The sequence below is a fragment of the Rhagoletis zephyria genome, unplaced genomic scaffold (genome assembly GCF_001687245.7).
Source record: "Rhagoletis zephyria isolate East Lansing unplaced genomic scaffold, Rhagoletis_zephyria_1.1 Rzeph_scaffold_00249, whole genome shotgun sequence".
Classification (NCBI taxonomy): domain Eukaryota; kingdom Metazoa; phylum Arthropoda; class Insecta; order Diptera; family Tephritidae; genus Rhagoletis; species Rhagoletis zephyria.
In genome coordinates this window covers 158,327-177,314 of record NW_016157333.1, presented here as the reverse complement: position 1 = coordinate 177,314, position 18,988 = coordinate 158,327, and the positions used below count along the sequence as shown (strand labels likewise).

Below are 18,988 nucleotides of genomic sequence, written 5' to 3'. Positions count from 1 at the left end.
ATTATAACCCTTACTAAGTAGAATTCTCCTTTCTGTGTTGTCGGAAAAGGGGACCGGAAGTATTTTGGCGCAGAACTTCTTTCTGCGTAGGCGGCCGCGCTTAGGGATTATAATCCTTACTGAGTAGAAGTAAATAATTTATATTAGAAAAAACGAAATTATCCTTACGCACACTTTCGTTAGAAAACCGAAATAATGCATATAACATAAACTGAAATAATGCATATGTGAAAGACGAAGTAATGCATACATGCACAGTTTCGGATGAAAACCGAAATAATGCATATGAGAAAATAGCGAAATTATGCATAGGCATACTTTCGTTTTAAAAGCGCAATAATGCATATGGCAAAAACAGAAAGAAAGCATACATGCACAGTTTCGGTTGAAACCGAAATAATGTCTAAATGCACAGTTTCCATATGCGCAATTTCGGTGCCCCACAAACGTGCCATTATTTGCAAAGAATTATTCAATGTAGCCAGGACGTGCCAAAAAGAAGTCACGACTTGTCACCGTTCTTGAGATTTGTGGCGTGCGCCTTGATGTTGTCACACAAAGCGGACGGACCTACAGTCTTACGCCGACTCCGAACGGTGGTTGTATTTTTATGAGAAGCTGTTTTTCATGGCAGACATACACTCGGAGGCTTGCCATTGCCTGTCGAGGGGCGACCGCCCTCAATAGGTGTGTGTATTGAAGTTGTTACACAAATGGAGGGACTTACAGTTTTACGCCGCCACGAACGGCAAATGGNACTGAAATAATACATATATGCACAGTTTCGGTTGAAAACCGCAATAATGCATAACAGAAAACCCGCAATTATGCATATGCCCTCTTTCGTTTGAAAACCGAAATAATGCATATGACAAAAACCGAAATAGTGCATACATGAAAATAAACTTCTTTCTGCTTAGGCGGCCTTCGGTCGCGCTTAGGGATTATAACCCTTACTAAGTAGAATTCTCCTTTCTGTGTTGTCGGAAAAGGGGACCGGAAGTATTTTGGCGCAGAACTTCTTTCTGCGTAGGCGGCCGCGCTTAGGGATTATAATCCTTACTGAGTAGAAGTAAATAATTTATATTAGAAAAAACGAAATTATCCTTACGCACACTTTCGTTAGAAAACCGAAATAATGCATATAACATAAACTGAAATAATGCATATGTGAAAGACGAAGTAATGCATACATGCACAGTTTCGGATGAAAACCGAAATAATGCATATGAGAAAATAGCGAAATTATGCATAGGCATACTTTCGTTTTAAAAGCGCAATAATGCATATGGCAAAAACAGAAAGAAAGCATACATGCACAGTTTCGGTTGAAACCGAAATAATGTCTAAATGCACAGTTTCCATATGCGCAATTTCGGTGCCCCACAAACGTGCCATTATTTGCAAAGAATTATTCAATGTAGCCAGGACGTGCCAAAAAGAAGTCACGACTTGTCACCGTTCTTGAGATTTGTGGCGTGCGCCTTGATGTTGTCACACAAAGCGGACGGACCTACAGTCTTACGCCGACTCCGAACGGTGGTTGTATTTTTATGAGAAGCTGTTTTTCATGGCAGACATACACTCGGAGGCTTGCCATTGCCTGTCGAGGGGCGACCGCCCTCAATAGGTGTGTGTATTGAAGTTGTTACACAAATGGAGGGACTTACAGTTTTACGCCGCCACGAACGGCAAATGGATTAAAAGCTTATTCAAGGCAAAAATACACCCGGAGGCTTTCCATTGCCTACAGACGGGCGACTGATGTTCAGACAAAAACCTCTTTCTATAATTTTTTTTTACTGTTGCTTTGACCAGAGAACAAACCTTGTTCCTACAGAGTGGTAATAAGCCCCTCTGGCGGCACTTAAATTGTTCATCTAAAATTGGTTTTTAAATCTGTGGAAATCATTGCATAACTACTTGTTATCTTAGAATTGATTAAATAATTTTTTTGATATTAATGGTGATGTTACAATCAACCCTCTAAGAAGGCATGTTTTTTTCTGATCTGATTTTCATGGCAACTATCTCCCCTGACAAAACTTCAAAGGGCAGATAGTGTGCCTTTTTTGCTTTATATGACATTTTGAGAAACGACCACAAAGTTTTCTCTCCATTTGCCTAGAGGATTAGTATGATCTGCATCAGCGGAAAAATCCGGACAACGCCAAGTGATGCTTTAAATGTCTTTTTGGATCTTCTGTCACTACATCGAATGGGGCAGTAGATAGCAAGAGACATTTCGGTTAAGAGAGATAGGGCAATGGGAAAAAGGTATTGCTGGGTCACTCCTGCATTCTGGAAAAATATAGCTATCTCCGGATTTTACAAACCGTTGTATTTAAACTCTGATTCCGGAAAGAGACTCCGTCATGAAAATATCCAGCAAATAGAACTACTATACTTCACCCGGTAGTAATATTCACAAATGGTTCAAAATTGAACGGTAGAGTTGGCGGGGCTCTTCTCTCGCAACCCTACTCATTAAGTTATTGCACACAGCAACACAGTAAAAGCATTGCTATATTGATTTTCTGTGTATCACCTCTGGCCCAAAAATAGAATACGTATCGAATCTACATACATATGTATGTAGCTGGTAGTCATACCGTTATACTAATCGGACTGACTGGACAAAGTTGATTTAATGGAATAGGAATGGCCGACAAGATAGCCCGAAACTGGGTAGGAAGGATGCAGGGGACAGGTTGCACATCTAGCAGCACGGGATAGAAGCAGAGTGAGGCTCCATTCTTTGATGTTTGATGGGGTTGTAAACACACTTGGACTTAGTATAACTAAGCTATTCCTAGCTCGGCTGGTTGGTACCGTGGGGTATACCTTCACAAGCCACACTTGTGATGGGTATATCGGATTTGGGTCTGGAGACTTAGGAGTTGGCGTTGTGAAGTTATTCATCTGCAATGGGTGGTAGTTGAACTCCGATTTCGGCATTCACGGGGCGAAGTTGGTGAACTGGTGATTGTTCCTCGGTAGTTATCGATAATGGTTTGTCGATACAACGTCGGATCTGATGGTTTCTTGATGCAGGTCGGAATATATATGGTAGCAGCCGAGCAGTAACTGCATGCTGTGCTCAGGAGGAACATAAAAATTGTACTGTCCATTTTGGGTAGGACACCCTATTTATTTCCCGATTTTGGTGTTCTGACTTGTCTGAAGCTTCATTCACAGCGACCTACTAACCTCCAGTGACCAAGTTGGCGCAGCTAAGAGGAAGTTGGATGCGGGGTATTATGAGAATGGCGATAGATAAATTGAAGAGGTATGCACCGCGTGCTAGTGGGTATATTGTGCCCTCCACTCTTTATAACACATTTTTTTATTCCTATAGACTCCAGGAAGTCTAGGAAAGCTAAGGAAGCTCTTCATTCGTCGCCTCGCTATGGCATTACATTAAAGGAGTAGGTGTAATGGTGACTTCTCAGTTGAATCGCAAAAACCCCAATTTATAAGTCGGGCCTACGAAGTTTAGTTGAAAACTATCGCCCCATTGTAAAACTGTCTACCATTCCAAAGCTGTTGGATAAGATTGTAAACAACCAGCTCTTTGGGGCATTTAAGAGTTATTTGTTACGCAGAAGCACGGTTTTTACCCAGGCAGATCCACCAATACAAATCTTGCCATATTCCTCAATTTCGGGGTCAATGTGATGGAGGAGGGCGAACAAGTGGACACTCTGTACACGGACTTTGTGAAAGCTTTTGACAGCCTAAACCATATTTTGCTTCTTATTAAACTCGAGAAACTTGGAGTTCACTCCAACGCTTTAAAATGGCTTGAGTCCAACTTAAAAGACAGAAAACTCTGAAATTTTGCAACTGTTTGATGTACGCCGACGATTTAAAACTATATTATCGAGTAAAAGACCTAGACGACTGCGTTAGACTGCAGCTAGACATATCAGCGCTGATAAACTGGTGTAAGTGCAACGGTATTTCTTTAAACTTCTCGAAATGCAACATTATTTCATTTTCTCGTATAAATGCCTGTATAAAGTATAATTACACATTTAACGACGGCGAGCCCTTTACGTGTAATCACTGTCAAGGATTTAGGTGTGTACTTATACTCGAAACTAAACTTCGATTTTCACAGAGAACATATCGAGCCCTAACCGCCAAAATAACGTAAGCGACATTTTTTTCAAAATTTTCTTTTTGATGCAGAAGTGCTTCTAGATGTTCTAGGAATATTTCTGCATCAAGAAGAAAATATTGAAAATAATGTCGCTTACGTTATTTTGGCGGTTAAGGCTCGATATAGTCTGTGCGCCAAACTCTAAATTTGGTTTTCTCAAACGCAACTCCAAGGACTTTTTAGTTCCACTCACACTTAAAAGTCTTTACACATGCTTGGTGAGATCTATCTTGGAATATGCGTGCATTATTTGGGACTCAGATTTTGTCACTCACTCTGACCGCATAGAAAGGGTTCAGAGACGTTTTACTAAACTTGCCCTTCGACGCATGTTTTCTTATGAATCTATGCCATCTTACGGACTGAGATGCAGAATACTGAATTTACAATACCTCGCTAACAGGAGAAAAATTTGTAGTATTCTTTTCATCAAGGATATATGCGATAACAAAATCGATTCCCCAGAACTACTTTCGCTTATGCCTTTTTATGCGCCGGAGAGGCTTCTAAGAGAAAAATTAATTTTTTACGTACCAACGCGAAAAACGAAATTTGCTAACAATGAGCCCATTCACAGATCCATTTGCTATGTAACTCTATTTGTAATTATGCCGACCTTTACTCATGTAGAGAACGTTTTAAAATTAATATCAATGATTATTTTATTTTCAAATAATTTACACATATGTTGTTGTTATCCTGTATGTATAAATATTATGACTATTTTGGTATAACGTGTTATTTTGTTTCCTGCTTATCTGTGAGAACAGTGTCCGGTAGATAATTAAACAAATAAACAAACATACTAACAGATTCCCAGTTTATGCAGATGTCCTCTTAGCCTGCAGTGCTCAGTGAGGATTTTTGTAATGATTTTGGCTGAATTCCAAATGTATACGTATAAAGTATAAGGTTCCATAGCGTCGAACTACAAAATATTGACAATGTATACTGTTCCAAAACGCAGCCGATAAGTTATCGAAACGTATCGCTTGAGCAGTCAGCGCATCAGAAACAACGTTGATGCTTCGTTTGTTATTGGTTAGAACTGGTGTTTTAAATATGGAAAATTCAGAAAAATTGTTCATTGCTATATTGAATATTTAAAATTTGCAATGTATATGGTTGCAATGTGTCGCAACTACGCATATACAAACAGTTTGAATACCGCAGTATAACAGTTTCCAACCATTGTATTGATACGTTTTGGAAGTCAGCCTTTATCTTTTTTTTGGGGATTATAATACTCTTATTACGGTAACCCCTTTGTATGTTAATCTCTGCACACCGACTGATGACGTAGACCTCCTGAGATTATAAATGACCGCTCCAATGCGTTCTGGTGTTTTGGAGCCGTTGGTGTACCACTGCTTGGTGCTAACCTGTATATGACCTCCACATGGAGTTCATCCAGATTGCCTTGCTGTAGAGATCTATTTTGAGTTGATTTTCGAAAATAATTAGTTGGTTTATATCATCTCTGGGAAAAAGGACTAGTGGGAGCTGGGACCATAGCTTTTACATATTCCTTGACGATAGCATCTTAGCTCTGTCATAACCATTCAGAGTACGCTCGGCTGCCTGATCTATAGTCATGTGCAGTGTCTCAAATTCAAGAATCACCCCCAGTGCTGAGATCGGACATGTGCGCATTGCTCCCGTAATGTGAACACAGGCCAGGTCTTGGGGTTTGGTAAGAGACTGTCTCACCGTGCCTAAGGCATTTCTCGAAACTAAAGCCATTGCTCCATAGGTCAATATTGGTCGTAGTATCATGGTGTACATCCATCTTAGGATCTTGAAGCTGCAACCCCACCCCGTCCCCTTTTCCTTCACTTCAGTTAAGCATTCAAACTATCGACAAATTAAGTTTTGCATATTTTTCGCATATATTGTATATTTGAACAAATCTAGATATACATCTAGCTATATCCATCTGGCGGAGTACTCATGAATTATCCAGATTACACTACTCCAGCGCAAACTGTGTAGTGGTTTTTGCCACCGCCCCGCCTATCATTGGTGGTGAAACAAATGTTCGAGCGTAGCCGCACCGCTACCAGTCGTTCTGTAGGTACTAACTACCGCCACCCGGCACCGCCTCTAAAAAAAAACTCTTTCCATACGTTTGCGTTTCTTTTGAGACGACGCCACTGCATCGATTTTGTTCTATCTTAACAATTAAATTAATCACTTTGCATCTACTTTTCAATTTGTTTAACATAAGTAGGAGAAAAAATGCGATGATTTTTTTTTCCAATGGAAAAACGCTTATGCGATTTTCACTGAATACACATCTGGCGTTTCCACCTCGCCCATAATGTGCGACTTGTGTGTACATGGTTGTTTGTGTGTGTATTTGTGTGTAGTTGGTGCACGATTTTGCGGCTGGTGCTTCGCTGGTCTTTGGTTTTTTGTAGTCTTTTTTCCAAGCACTTCCACATACATTATCACAGCACTAGCAACGTTTTCTTCAATTACCACTATGCACTTGCACTTTTTACCAATTTTTATTGATAAATTCCAATTAATACAATTCGTTTTGCTGGAGTAATTCACAAATTTCTTCGAGCACTCGACTTTTTAATGTGTAACCCGCCCGCAAACTTTTTCAACTCTGCTACTGCGAATGCGACTGCTCCTTGTGTTGGGTGCTCTCTCACGCGTAGCGGCGCGGCGCTTGTTTGCACATTTGTTCTTTTCCTGATTGGACGCTCTCTCTCGGTGCGCTTGACAGTTGATGCTTGTGTCGCTCTTGTTGAATTCGAATCTTCGAAATCGATATTCGGTTGTGCTGTGTGCAATGCGATGGGCGCTGCCAGACTTGGGTGCATCTCGGGCTGCCAGATGTTTAATAGTTTTTTTTTCTAAACAATTTCTTCGTTAAGGCGAGTTGACCTAAATTTTAGTACCTAAACTAATATTCCAGTGGAAATTTCCAGCACTTGTACAATTTAGGAAAACAATTGCTAAAACTGTGTAAACGTGTTGACAACTAAAATTGTTTGAAAATAAGTAAAGAATAAGGCCCGATCAGCTAAAAAAAGAAAAAGTGGGCTTGCTCCTCCTTCTTCCATTGATTGTAATGGTATAAAAAATGTTTGGTGCAAATTAGGGACAGTCCAATGATTTTAGAAAAATAAACTTTAAAAATATATACACTTTCACATTTACCACCCACTTGCACCGCCAACTTTAATTTACAGCAAAAAAAATGTATACCATCACAATAAGAAACAAGTAATTTTTAGCAAAAAAAAACCGATTAAAAAATATATATATATACATATATATATTTCATGATCCAATGATCGGATCTAAACCAGATTAGTATGGGACCACCTCTGAGACACTACCTTTCCGATGCAAAAAGAATCGGTTGACGTGGTCCAAAAATATGCGGTAACATACATAAATAAAAAGGAAAACAAATATTTCGACGAACTGATAACCTCCTCCTTTTTTGGAAGTCGGTTAACGTCCACTTTATCTTTTTTTTTTTAGCTCGACGGGCCTTATCTTTCCTTGTGCCAAAATCAAAGATATTTAAACAGACATTTTTCTGAAGATTTTCTTTTTTGTGCCATAGCAACGATATGAATTAATTAAGGCCGACCAAAAAATTATCCATCACTCAAAAACTAACAGTTCTGTTGAAGAAAAATTTGAAATTCTTGGTTGCATTTTTTTCGCCGATGATTTCAATAAACAAGATCTTTAAATTTATAAACTTGGGCGATTTTCTAATGAAAAGTGTACGTAAATACTCGTTTACTACAGTGTCAGAGTCAGTGAAATTGGCAGCTTTCTGCAAATTTGCATTCGGGCAGAAACTTGCAAGTTTCTCTTATTGAGAGAGAAGTTTAGGAATGTTTTTGAGAGATGGATAATTCTTGCTGGATTTTCGACGAACAAACCTAATATGTAGGTGTGCCTAAATGTATGCAAGATTTGCATGGCGGCAATACTTCCGAAAATTGCTAATTCATTGCATAAATCTAGCAGGTGCACCTGTTCATATCTCAGCCACCTGTTATATATGAACGCGTTTACGTTAGCATTGCCTAGCCCTTTCCGTGGATTTGTCGAATATAATCGACATTTCATAGGGCTGCTCCTAAAATGCGACTGATTAACTCCGCTTTCATATTTTTCTATGATGACTCTTGCTTACGAAGTACTGCACATTAAAACTGGTTTATCTCGAGAAAGAAAAATCGAATCGCCCGAAGCGAAAATGAATTTTAAGGGAAAGAGTAGTGATAAATCATGACCTAAGTAGAAATGAGCAAATAAATTTTTTGTTCTCATAATATAAACTCAAATATCGGCGAAAACCGGCGCTTTGAGTTTAGGATATCTCAAAATCGTGACATAATAGAGCAATTCTGCGTTTCAGCACCAGAAAGAAACGATGTGTTTTACTCAGGTGGTTGAAAAAAAGCAAAATTTGTCGAGCTGTGTAATCAGCCAAATCTGGCAGTATGGAGATTTTTCACCAAAATCGCCGGATCATTTCAATGGATATAGTCTTTGTTTTTACTCAACTTGATACGGCCTTTGAAAATATTATTCTTTTGATTGGAAATGCTGTTTTATTTTTTCGGATATTTTTTCTTATACCCGTTCGTAAGTTTGTAAAATTAATAACATATTTTTGCTGGATAAACCGTTAAATAGTTGTTGTATAATTTCAGGCTTCTTTATTTATATTGTGTACAACCAGTGGATACAGAATAAACCTAATATAATATAAATTAAAAAGCCTAGAAGCATACTACAGATATTTAAGGATATATCTAGCGAGAAAAGTATCATTAAACTTACAAAATGCAAAGGAAGATATCCTCTGTATATGAAAATATATCCGATTAAATCTAAAAGCATTTTCAAGCGAGTGTTTTTTTTTTAAATATCACGTAGTTAAAAAAAAAACGATTTATTAAATTTTATTTCGAAAATAGAGGAAAAATCCGTAATTTTTGCCTGTTTAGGTTTGAATAACTCAAGAAGCTGAGGTGATAGACCAAATCTGATGCCGAAATCAAATTCAGCGCACCAAAGCACTTCGAAAAAGTAAAGCCAGGTCCCAGGGTCTAGGCTTTTGTAAAATTTTATACGCCTGCGCTATTCAATCAAGAGCGATTTTTCAAAACACACATCGCACATAAAAGATTCCAACTAAAATTTTACCTTTTATAAGTTTCGTGAAATATTTGTCTTCCACGAGACCGCTGGCAGGATTTAATACTTTGTGGTCATTTTCGCTGAATTTTTCGAGCAATACCTCTGCCATAACTAGACGTTTGTTGTCATTCAACTATTCCAAAAGAATAAATGCAAATGCAGATCTTAGTAGCTAAGACATTTCGCTGAATCTCGATTTTAGGCATCCGGTGTTGTTTTAGTACCCAAATTAGTGTACTTTCGGAACAATCTACGAACAGTCGGCTTGGATTCTTACGTAAGATGGAATTTATTGCAGGTCCAAATGATGAGCTCGAAAAATGCAGACACACTTTCACATTTTCAGTCAGGCCGGCTATGTTTTAGGTTAAACGAGCAAAACGATATTGCACAGACCTTTCGATGTCTGCTATCGATCGTGTCTTTTCGAATTTTCACTTTACTTTATATGCGCTTAATTGTCGGGATAGACCGTTAAGGTGACCCTAATCTTTGCGTACAATGGCTTTTTCCGGCGTATAGCATTAATTCTAGCCGATTTAAATGAATACTAACCACCAATTCCTATCTTCAAACAAGGCACATCCAAACAAAAAGCAAGCTCTCTTAATGTATATATGTATATGTATATTTATTAATTTATATTGAGATAAGTTGAATTCTTTCTGCATCCATATCGAGAGAAATCATTTCATATTAAAGAATACAACTTTAGATGCTCAATTAAAGATTGGAAGCATAATATACGAAAACAAAAAAAAAAACGCTATTCGCTTAACTTAACACTAATCGGTAAATATAACTAACAATATGTAGATTTTCGAATAGAGCGAAAAAATTTGCGTTTAAATCTCTTCTCCAGCTTACTTGTTCTATGCGACATATGTAAGTCGTGCAATAGTCCGTCGCTAAGTTTATTTTGTTTTCATATAGGGAAAATGCCTTACATTTTAAATCAACACTTGTGTATTTTTACTTAATCGATGATATTTGAATATTATAAACGGAAAAGTTCGGCTAAAAGTTGAAGGCAATGGTGTTCGTTTGTATAGGGGAAAAAAGAAAAAACTTAAAAAAAAAATATCAACCTAAATTTTTTATTTTTAATATACCTATGTACATATTTTCATAGGTGTGACATCTTAATAGTCACAGAATAGGGCGGTATACATGAACATTTGACTGCTACCGGTAAACGGACAACCACATGTATAATTGTACGAACATAGTATGTATACACGTGGCCTTGGTGTTGTTAGCAAGAAAAATTTAATAACTATCGTTGTTTGGTTTAAAAATCATAGGGAAAGATGGTTGGTATAATTGAATAATTTGTTTTTTTTTTTTTTGTTTGGTTTTAATACGATAATTAGAAAAAATTTAAATAAGTGCAATAAGGAGCACAATCGGAGCGCATATTGTTGGCCATCGGTGTAAACGCAACCACCATGGCCACGACGACGACGATGGCGACGATAGCTACGACGTTTCGAACATCTTCAAGCGCAGAGTGGGTCAATTTTGTGGAAAGACATCTTCGATATTTACGAACGCACAAGCACCAAGCGATGCCTGAGCCATCACCTTAAGCAATTCGGAAGCGTGCGCCACACACACATCAAGTGGGGGACGACGCGGATAGCTCATCGATTCTGAAAGTTGATGAAAAATGTTGAATCTTAAAATTTTTATAAGTTTATAGCAAATCAGTTTATGCTTATATGGAAGTAGTCTGAAGTGTTTGAAAAATATTAAGAAAAAAATATTTGGGCCTTACATATTTGCGAGTGCTTGGCTCTCTTCCGACTTGGGGTGTGCGCGTTGATGTTGTCACACAAAATATATTGGACGAAATCTTTATGAGGTAACTTTAGAGCAAGAATATTTTTTAAATTGTACAGGCATTTGTTTTAAGTTTTTTTTTTTTTACAAATTCTGCAGAGCTCACACGGACTAGTGTTCTAATCTACAGTTATTTCTGAACAAATTTATTTGCTTCAATGAATGGTCGGTCGCTACCAGATTTTTGTTTTTTCAACCATAGGTTGTCTTTTCAACAGCTTATATGTACGTTTATTGGAAATTTAACAAATATTTTTCAAACACTTGTTTCCTTTATAATTCCCTGAATTCAGCTTAAATAAATTTTGCCATCTTACCTAAAATGGCGGAATTAAGAGCTGTGCAAACGTTTTCTCTTTTCGTGGGACAAAGTTGCCATCCCAGAGGACTGGACCAGGGATTTGAATAGGCGATTAAGCTAAATGCATCCTGAAAAGGAAAAAACCAAACGTTTAGAGTAACATGGCATACTAAGTATATAAATATAAATAATTTTGCAGAGTTCTTTTAAGGGAAGAATTTATTCTGCTAATACATATCTTGTCATAAGGAAATGGCGCACGCTATCGGAAGGAACTACGATTTCTTTGTTGTTGTTGTTGTAGCAGCATACAAGCTCCCCAGAGTTTTTGGGGAATGTTGCTGAAGTGACAGTCCTTGGCCAAATATAAATCTCGGTCGTTCCGGTTACGTAGACCCGACTGTCGTGGGAACGATTTCTTTCTGTTCAAGGACTGTACCTCCGGCAGCATTCCTTAAAACTCTTTGAGTGAATATCTATGCTGATTGGATGTAGGCGCTGTCTTATATTTTTCAATGTAAATCTTAAAAATGTGTAATCTATCAAACACAAAAAGAAAGGATATGTTGATAATATGCGCAACTTAAAATGTGCTCTATGCGATGGTAATCACCCAGCAAACTATAAAAGCTGTTTTATTTATAAAAATCTTCGAAAACTCAAATACCCACAGTTGAAAAAAGGAAACTCCAGCTAGTGGTGTGGCTCCTTAACAAGTAGAATCAGGAAAGTCTACTTGCTATACCTCTCGGCACAACCAAACGCTTACTCGAAGTTAAAGCGTTTCTTAAGACCAAAGCCATAGATATTCTTCTGATATCTGAAATCCATTTTACTAATAAAACCCACTTCGAAATTCCAAACAATATATTCTTCCCTACAATGCATCTAGGCAACAAAGTTCATCCTGGGTCAGGTATACTAATTCGAAACTAAAAAAAGCAACACAAAACAAATACATGGCGTAAGGTCTCTATACAAGCAACAAATATTGTAGTAAAAGATCTGTCAACGGTCTCCGCAAACTACAGCCCACCCAAGCACAATATCAGTATAGCGGAATATGAAAGTTTTCAGTTTCCTTGGAAGAAATCTCTATTTATTTCCGCTCTCGTCCAGAAAAGCTATATACTGGCCAACAGATACAAACAATATACCCAACTTCATTGATTTATGCGTGGCTGAAGGCTGTGAAACCCACACAATGCACTCTACATTCCTTCCGATCGATGGTTTATTCCAACCTTAATTTGAATTTACCTCTTAAATCCCCAGAAAACCTACGCCTGGAGGGCGTATATTTTTACAAAACGAAAGGCCCTGGGACTAAACCTTACTAACCTGCAATGGCTTTTGAATCGTCGCTCTAAAATTATCTATTGACATACAAAATTCTCCTACACTCTACTATTGTAAAACCGATCTGGGCCTACGGAATTCGGTTGTGGGTAAAGATTTCATTCGAAAACTCTCAGAATTATTGTAAATGCACCTTGTTATGTCACAAACGAGCAACTGCATCGTGATCTTATAATCGAAAAACCCTAATTCATAAAAAGTAAAGAAGACTAACTGCTTTATAAATCGAAAATTTTTATGAAAATGTCACTTAATAAAACTCTTTAAACCTATTATTTTTATGAATAAGGCCATAATACCCTAAACAATTTGTAATAGAAATCCTGCCCAAACGTTTTCACCCGGCTGAAGTGAAAATCAACGAAGGATCTTCGTAGAGTATACAAGTTAATCACGCAAAAGTATTGGTTGTGCCAATGGGCATATTCCATTCATGATATTAAAGTATTACCTTGTGACAACTAAATCAATTATTAAATGTAATAAATACAGATTACAATAAAAAGGATTAACAAAAAATGCCCGTGTACACCTGTTTTCCTGCACAAAGGAGCTGGTTAATCTTTAAAGAATAATTTGAATATGGCCGAGCTCCTTGGTGTTGTCACAGAAATGAGGAAACCTATATTTTAACGGCGCCTCCGAACCCCAGATGGTATTTTATGACTAGATTTTCATGACAGAAGAAATATACACGGAGATTTGCTATTGCTAGCCGAGTGCGGACACTTATTAGGAAAAACTTATTTGGATGTTGGTCGGACTGAGATCGTACCTTATGGCAGTACGAACCCGTAACTCCTCGGCCACCTCGACCCCGAATGAATTTGGTACTTCGAATTGAATTAGTTTTTCGAATTATTATTTTTAACATTTCACTTACTTCTAACATTTGCCGATCTTCGTCATTCATTTTATTTTCCTTTTCCAATTGTTGACCCATTTGAGAGAGCTCTTTGCCGAATTCCAATATTCTTTCGATACCATGGCTATATTTTTGTGTGGATGGTGAAACATCGATATCTAGAGGGATTTGTGAATAAGTTTTAATAAGAACTTAAAAAATATATATTTGTTTTTGTAGTAAAATACAGACCCATCTCCTCATCCACGTCTAAAGAACTATTAAAATTTAAACCGCCGTTTTTGCATGAATTGCCTGTAAAATAGAAATAAAATTTATTTTATGTTAGTAAAATTGTCTAAAATAACTAAAATTACATATGTATCATGCTTTAGTTTTTAAGGAAATTTTTCTATAACTCCCTCAATTACCATTTGTTGTGTGTATATTTGTCTCCATTTCAACGTCATTGAGATAATCGATATTGGTGCTATTATTTTTATTACTAATTGAAATCGCATCACCAGAGCAGTTCTCATCCGAGGCACTGTGAAATCAAAGGAAAAAGAGAGCTATTACTTAAGATTTCCTGGCAATTTTTAAGTGTATATTATTTGATAGGGTATTATCACTTACGATGCGTCTTTCATATCTTGTTGATGCGTATGATTATCGGCATTTATCACAGCTGAATTTGTTGTTGTTGTTGCCACCAAAGTCTGTGCATTATTGTGTGCTACTGTGCTCTTACCATTCTGATACGATTTGGTTGACTGTATGACCGATGTTTGATTCGGAGGCGTTGTCTGCGTTTGTTTTGTGATCGAATTTGTTAATTTATTATTATTAGGGCAGTACTGAACCAATAAACAAAAAATTAAGACACAAAAGCAAAAAAACAGATTATGATTACATGCACATTCATTTGCTTTTCTTTAAGAGCTAAGTGCTGCATTTTTTCTTTGTCTTCAGTTTACCTCGATATCGGAGCCATTAACCATTTCTATGAACTGTCTACACTTTAGCATAAACCAAAGGTTTTTGTTATTCTCTAAAAGGTCTGGATAGGAGTGCAACGTGTGCTCGATGGCTTGACCCATTTTACCAGACAATACCAGTTTTAATATTTCTGGAAAATAAGGAAAACATATGTGCTTTTTTGTACTTAATAAACTAGCGTTTAATAGGCACGTACTCTGACGATTTCGAATCGACGATAGATCTTCTTGAAACGTTTGTCCAGTAGTTCTGGCGAATGCTTCTGCAGTCTGACTATATCCATTGTGTAAGAGATAAGATGAGACCATTCTAAATGTAGGTAAAAGGGAATATTTTCAATATATATTTAGTAAACATTATGTCAAATAAATGCGCACTTGTGTAGAAGAGTCGTTGGGTCACCCTGATCGGGTGTCATGGGGAAATCGTAAATGGCGGCTTTCATTTGGGCGCGCATTTGTTTCATCATGTCCTCGATTTGATCGAATTTAAATGGCTCCTGACCAAAATTGGCGTCAACTTCTTCACCAGGCGTCTGTAGTCCAACAGTTGGGTAAAGTTTGCTCTGGTAAGATATACAAAAACAAGGATTCGAATTATGACTCTCTAGCTTATGGATGTATTAATATACATATATTTGTATTTGTTAAACTCTCACCGGTAGATCTCTGAACGCGACACCCAAATCGATGCCATTCTTTGTGTAAAAACATGTATTGTCCACAAAATTGACACAGCAACCGATGATGTCGCCTGTAGTGAAAGTCGGTCCATACGATTGACCATTACCGGATGAAGAAAACGAGTTGCCATCGTCACCATGATAGCCATACGATTGTTTGTCCCAACCTGAAAAAGAAAATTAAGGAAGGAAGCAAAAAAAAGAGGTTATTTGTATTTGTAGGATGAGCTTTACGCGCTGCCTTTACCTGGTAAGCGGTTCATGCGAAATTGTTGAGCCGTCAAACCGATCCCCATGTAGCCATTTTTGCCTTTCGATATAATTTTTACCTCGAAGTAATAGAGACCACAGGCGGGTGGAATTGGATGAGCTGTGCGCACAGAGGCGGCATCACTGTGTTTGTTACCAACACCTGCAAATAGATAGTGCAAGGAAAACAAAGTAAACCTTTTGAAAAGGAACTTAATTTATAGGAAGATTTATTGTTTGTTATATTTGTGCCAAGAAAGTCACAGATTTCACAGTCACAGTCACAGAAGATCGACCTATCTCGGCAGCCAGTGCAAAAACGACAGCTTAGAAAGCTTTGCAAGAACGTCCCATGTCGTTGCACTGGGTGCCGAGATAGGTCGCTCCACCCACAACTCGAAGGATATGCAACTTCATTTTGTATGTAATCCATAAGAAAACAACAACCGTCAGGTGATGGTACCTATTATCAATACATGCACCAACATTGTAGGGGACACTTGCATTCAACAACAACAATATTCATAAACAAATCTCGAAGGGGAACGCAAAAAGTGCATACTGAAAGCAACAAAAAAATTTTCAAGTTAAATACAGGCGGATACTAAGCGAAAATTAACAAGTTATATTCGTGCTGTTTACTTCGTGTTTGTTTTATATCCGTTTATTCACTGTTTTTTCAGCCGTTTTGTATCTTTTCTTTATAAAATGGCAGCGTTGATTGAACTGCACTGTTGTGATGATAGTGGGAAAACAAAGTAGAAATAAGAAAACAAAAACAAACAACATTCTGAATGGAGAATGATCGAACATTGTGAGACAATAATAGGCGAAGGCCCTGGTCAAAGCAACATCGAAAAAAATAAAGAAAAAAGGTTTTTTCTTAACAGCGGTCGAGTGCGGCAAGCAATGGCAAACTTCCGAGTGCCGTTCGGAGTCGGCGTAAAACTGAAGGTCCCTCCGCTTTGTGTGACAACATCAAGACGCACACCACAAATCGGAGGAGAAGTTTGGCCAAACACTAACATATGGTTATATTATTATTATTATTATATATAGTTATCGGACTTTTTCGATTAATAAAAAGCAAGTTCATTGATAAAATGATGTCGTAGGCCGGAATTAATAGTTTTGTCTAAAATTTACTCTAAATACTACAGCGTTTTTGAAAGAATTGGATAATAGAAAAAAAAATAATAATAATACAAATTTATATGCAGATATGATGGTGCCTTGAATGATGGTTATTTTCTTTTTTCAGCATAATCGATATGTGTTTTTTTGTTACAACAGTTACATATAAGATATCTGTTTTTACAAAAATATATAGCAATTAATTGTAGGTACCCCAAGATTTGCAGGTTTTACAGGATTAACAGGAAAGACTGTTTTCGCAATTTACAATCCTTATGGTGACATACGGGAACATCTTCCCGTTAAGCCCTGTGAATTCCGGCAAATCCTGAAGTATTGCGGTCAAGTCTCAAGGTATCGACAAATTGGAATAAAACGTTTTGCACTATTTCTGAGTGTTAAATAAAGTTTATTTTTCAATTTTTAACTTACCTTTATAGTGCACACGTAGATTATTCTGCGAAAGTCCAATCGATAGACATTTGTCGTGTGGACTCCAGCAGCGCGGCAGTGGAGTTTCAGCTTCGTTTACGTTTGGATAGAGCATTTTTAACCGATCGGTCACCTGCTGATGCGAATGGTGATGATGTATGCTGCCGCTGCCACCACCAGTGGTAGCGCCAGGAATGGCAGCCGCACCACCGCCGGACGGGTTATCGCTGTTGCTGCTGCTCCCAAGCATGCTTGCCGTCAGGAGTACGTTTGTGTTTGCGCCGTTACTGGGGTTTAGTGGGTTGACGAATCTGATGTTGTTGTTGTTGTTGATATTGTTGCTGCTGCTGCTACTGCCGCCGCCGCCAGATAAAGCGGGTATGTCAAACGAAAATGGTGTACTGCTGCTACAGCCACCAAAGTTAGGATAGTAATGATGATGGTGGTGTAGTGGGTGCGTAAATGGATGGTGTGTAAAGTGCGGGGCGTAAGAGGGTGCAGCGGATGACTTCGATGCTCTAGCCTCGTTGCCTGTGTCCGCTTCTTCGTCTTCGTCGTCTTCCTCCTGCAGCAGCAATGGCAGTGATGTTGGAGGTGTTTGGTTTCGATCTGTTGATGCGCTACTACCAGCTGGAACTTCTCCTATTACGCTCAAAGAGGAGCGTTGAGCACCGCTTAAACTTTCCGGTTGCTGTTCTTGATCTTGAGAACGCTGCTGCTGCTGCTGAGTATGTGGTTGTTGTTGACTGGTTGATGCAATATCAGCACTTAAAATGGCTTCTCCAGTGACTGCTTCTAATGCAGATGCATCAATGGTATCGGCAATTGTGCTAGTGTCGTTGAATGCGCATTGGTGCGTTTGAAGCTGTTGCTGTTGTCGCTCTACTAATTGTGATTGCTGATCTTCAACAAAAGGCAATGGGGATATTGCTTCCTGATGTTGCGGCTGCTGTGATTCAAGTGGTGGTGATGGCGGTGGTGGTAGTAGTGCGTGTTGCTGGAGGGAGGGAGAGGGAGAATGGTCAAAATGAAGCGCATGTTCAGAGTGTGATTGTTCTTGTAGTAATTGTTGTTGTTGCTGATCATGATAAAGTTGGAGATTGTGTGACGATGATGTTGGCGACGACGATGATGAGGAGGATGAGGGAGGTGGGGTGGTATTGTTATTGAATAAGAGGGGTAAAGCGAAAACTGAATTATCTGACTGCTGTGTTTGCAATGGGGGTGGAGGCGGTTGAGGTTGGGGCAACCCAGCTGAGCCGCTTTGCACGTCGGGTTGCTCCTGCAAGTCCAAGTGCTCGGTCGGATCGAGCTCTTCGCCAACATCATTATCCGACGATTGTAGCATTGGGATCATCGGTAAATTGGCAAGCAAATTACTGCTACTACTATTGTTACTGCTGCTCGTCGACGACGAATTCAATTGCACATTATCGATATCGGTGTCCATTTTTTTTTTTTAATTAGAAAGTTGCAAATATTGTAGTAAACTGAAAATATACGTTATACGTGTGTTGGAAAGAGTTGCTATGGTAGAGAATATCGAGGAATCGGAGATCGTAATCATCATCAACATCATCGTCGCAACATCGAGGCTAACAAGTGAATTCACTATGTTAAACAGAGGAAGGATTTCCTAACACATAGGTACCTTGCTTTTGGGGGAGGACAACAATTGTTAAAATTCACATACATATGTACATGTGTATATATATGTACATATGTATGTAATTTATGTATATGATATATTTAATTGGTTGAAAATGGGGGTGTTAAAAATACATCAAGCCATAG

General features: G+C 38.2%; 2 protein-coding genes across 4 annotated transcripts in view; both read right to left on the bottom strand.

Annotated features, from left to right (window-relative positions):
- The window catches only part of Galphao (G protein alpha o subunit), a 106,288-nt gene extending 99,453 nt beyond the window's left edge, over positions 1–6,835 (bottom strand). Inside the window, exon 1 of one of the 3 annotated variants that reach the window (XM_017609718.1) lies at positions 6,647–6,835. The gene's annotated coding sequence lies outside the window, so the exon portion shown is untranslated. The remainder of the gene's footprint in view (positions 1–6,646) is intronic. The other 2 variants (XM_017609717.1, XM_017609720.1) reach the window with 2 other exon arrangements.
- Positions 6,836–9,958: 3,123 nt separating this feature from the next.
- RanBPM (Ran-binding protein M) lies at positions 9,959–18,988 on the bottom strand. Its single transcript, XM_017609713.1, has 13 exons — positions 18,115–18,988; positions 17,195–18,078; positions 15,627–15,791; positions 15,356–15,546; positions 15,075–15,262; positions 14,894–15,006; positions 14,676–14,827; positions 14,335–14,555; positions 14,130–14,245; positions 13,951–14,013; positions 13,738–13,877; positions 11,512–11,623; positions 9,959–11,004 (listed from the first exon to the last, which is right to left on the bottom strand). The coding sequence occupies exons 1-13, from the start codon at positions 18,642–18,644 to the stop codon at positions 10,868–10,870; spliced, it is 3,012 nt and encodes a 1,003-aa protein (XP_017465202.1). The 5' UTR covers positions 18,645–18,988; the 3' UTR covers positions 9,959–10,867.

Coding starts and splice junctions, on each gene's coding strand:
- RanBPM (XM_017609713.1), bottom strand. CDS start 18,644: ATGGACACCGATATCGATAATGTGCAATTGAATTCGTCGTCGACGAGC. Junction 18,079..18,114: donor CATCAGGAAGCAATATCCCC/ATTGCCTTTTGT, acceptor ATCACAATTAGT/AGAGCGACAACAGCAACAGC. Junction 13,878..13,950: donor AGACGTGGATGAGGAGATGG/GTCTGTATTTTA, acceptor AAATCCCTCTAG/ATATCGATGTTTCACCATCC.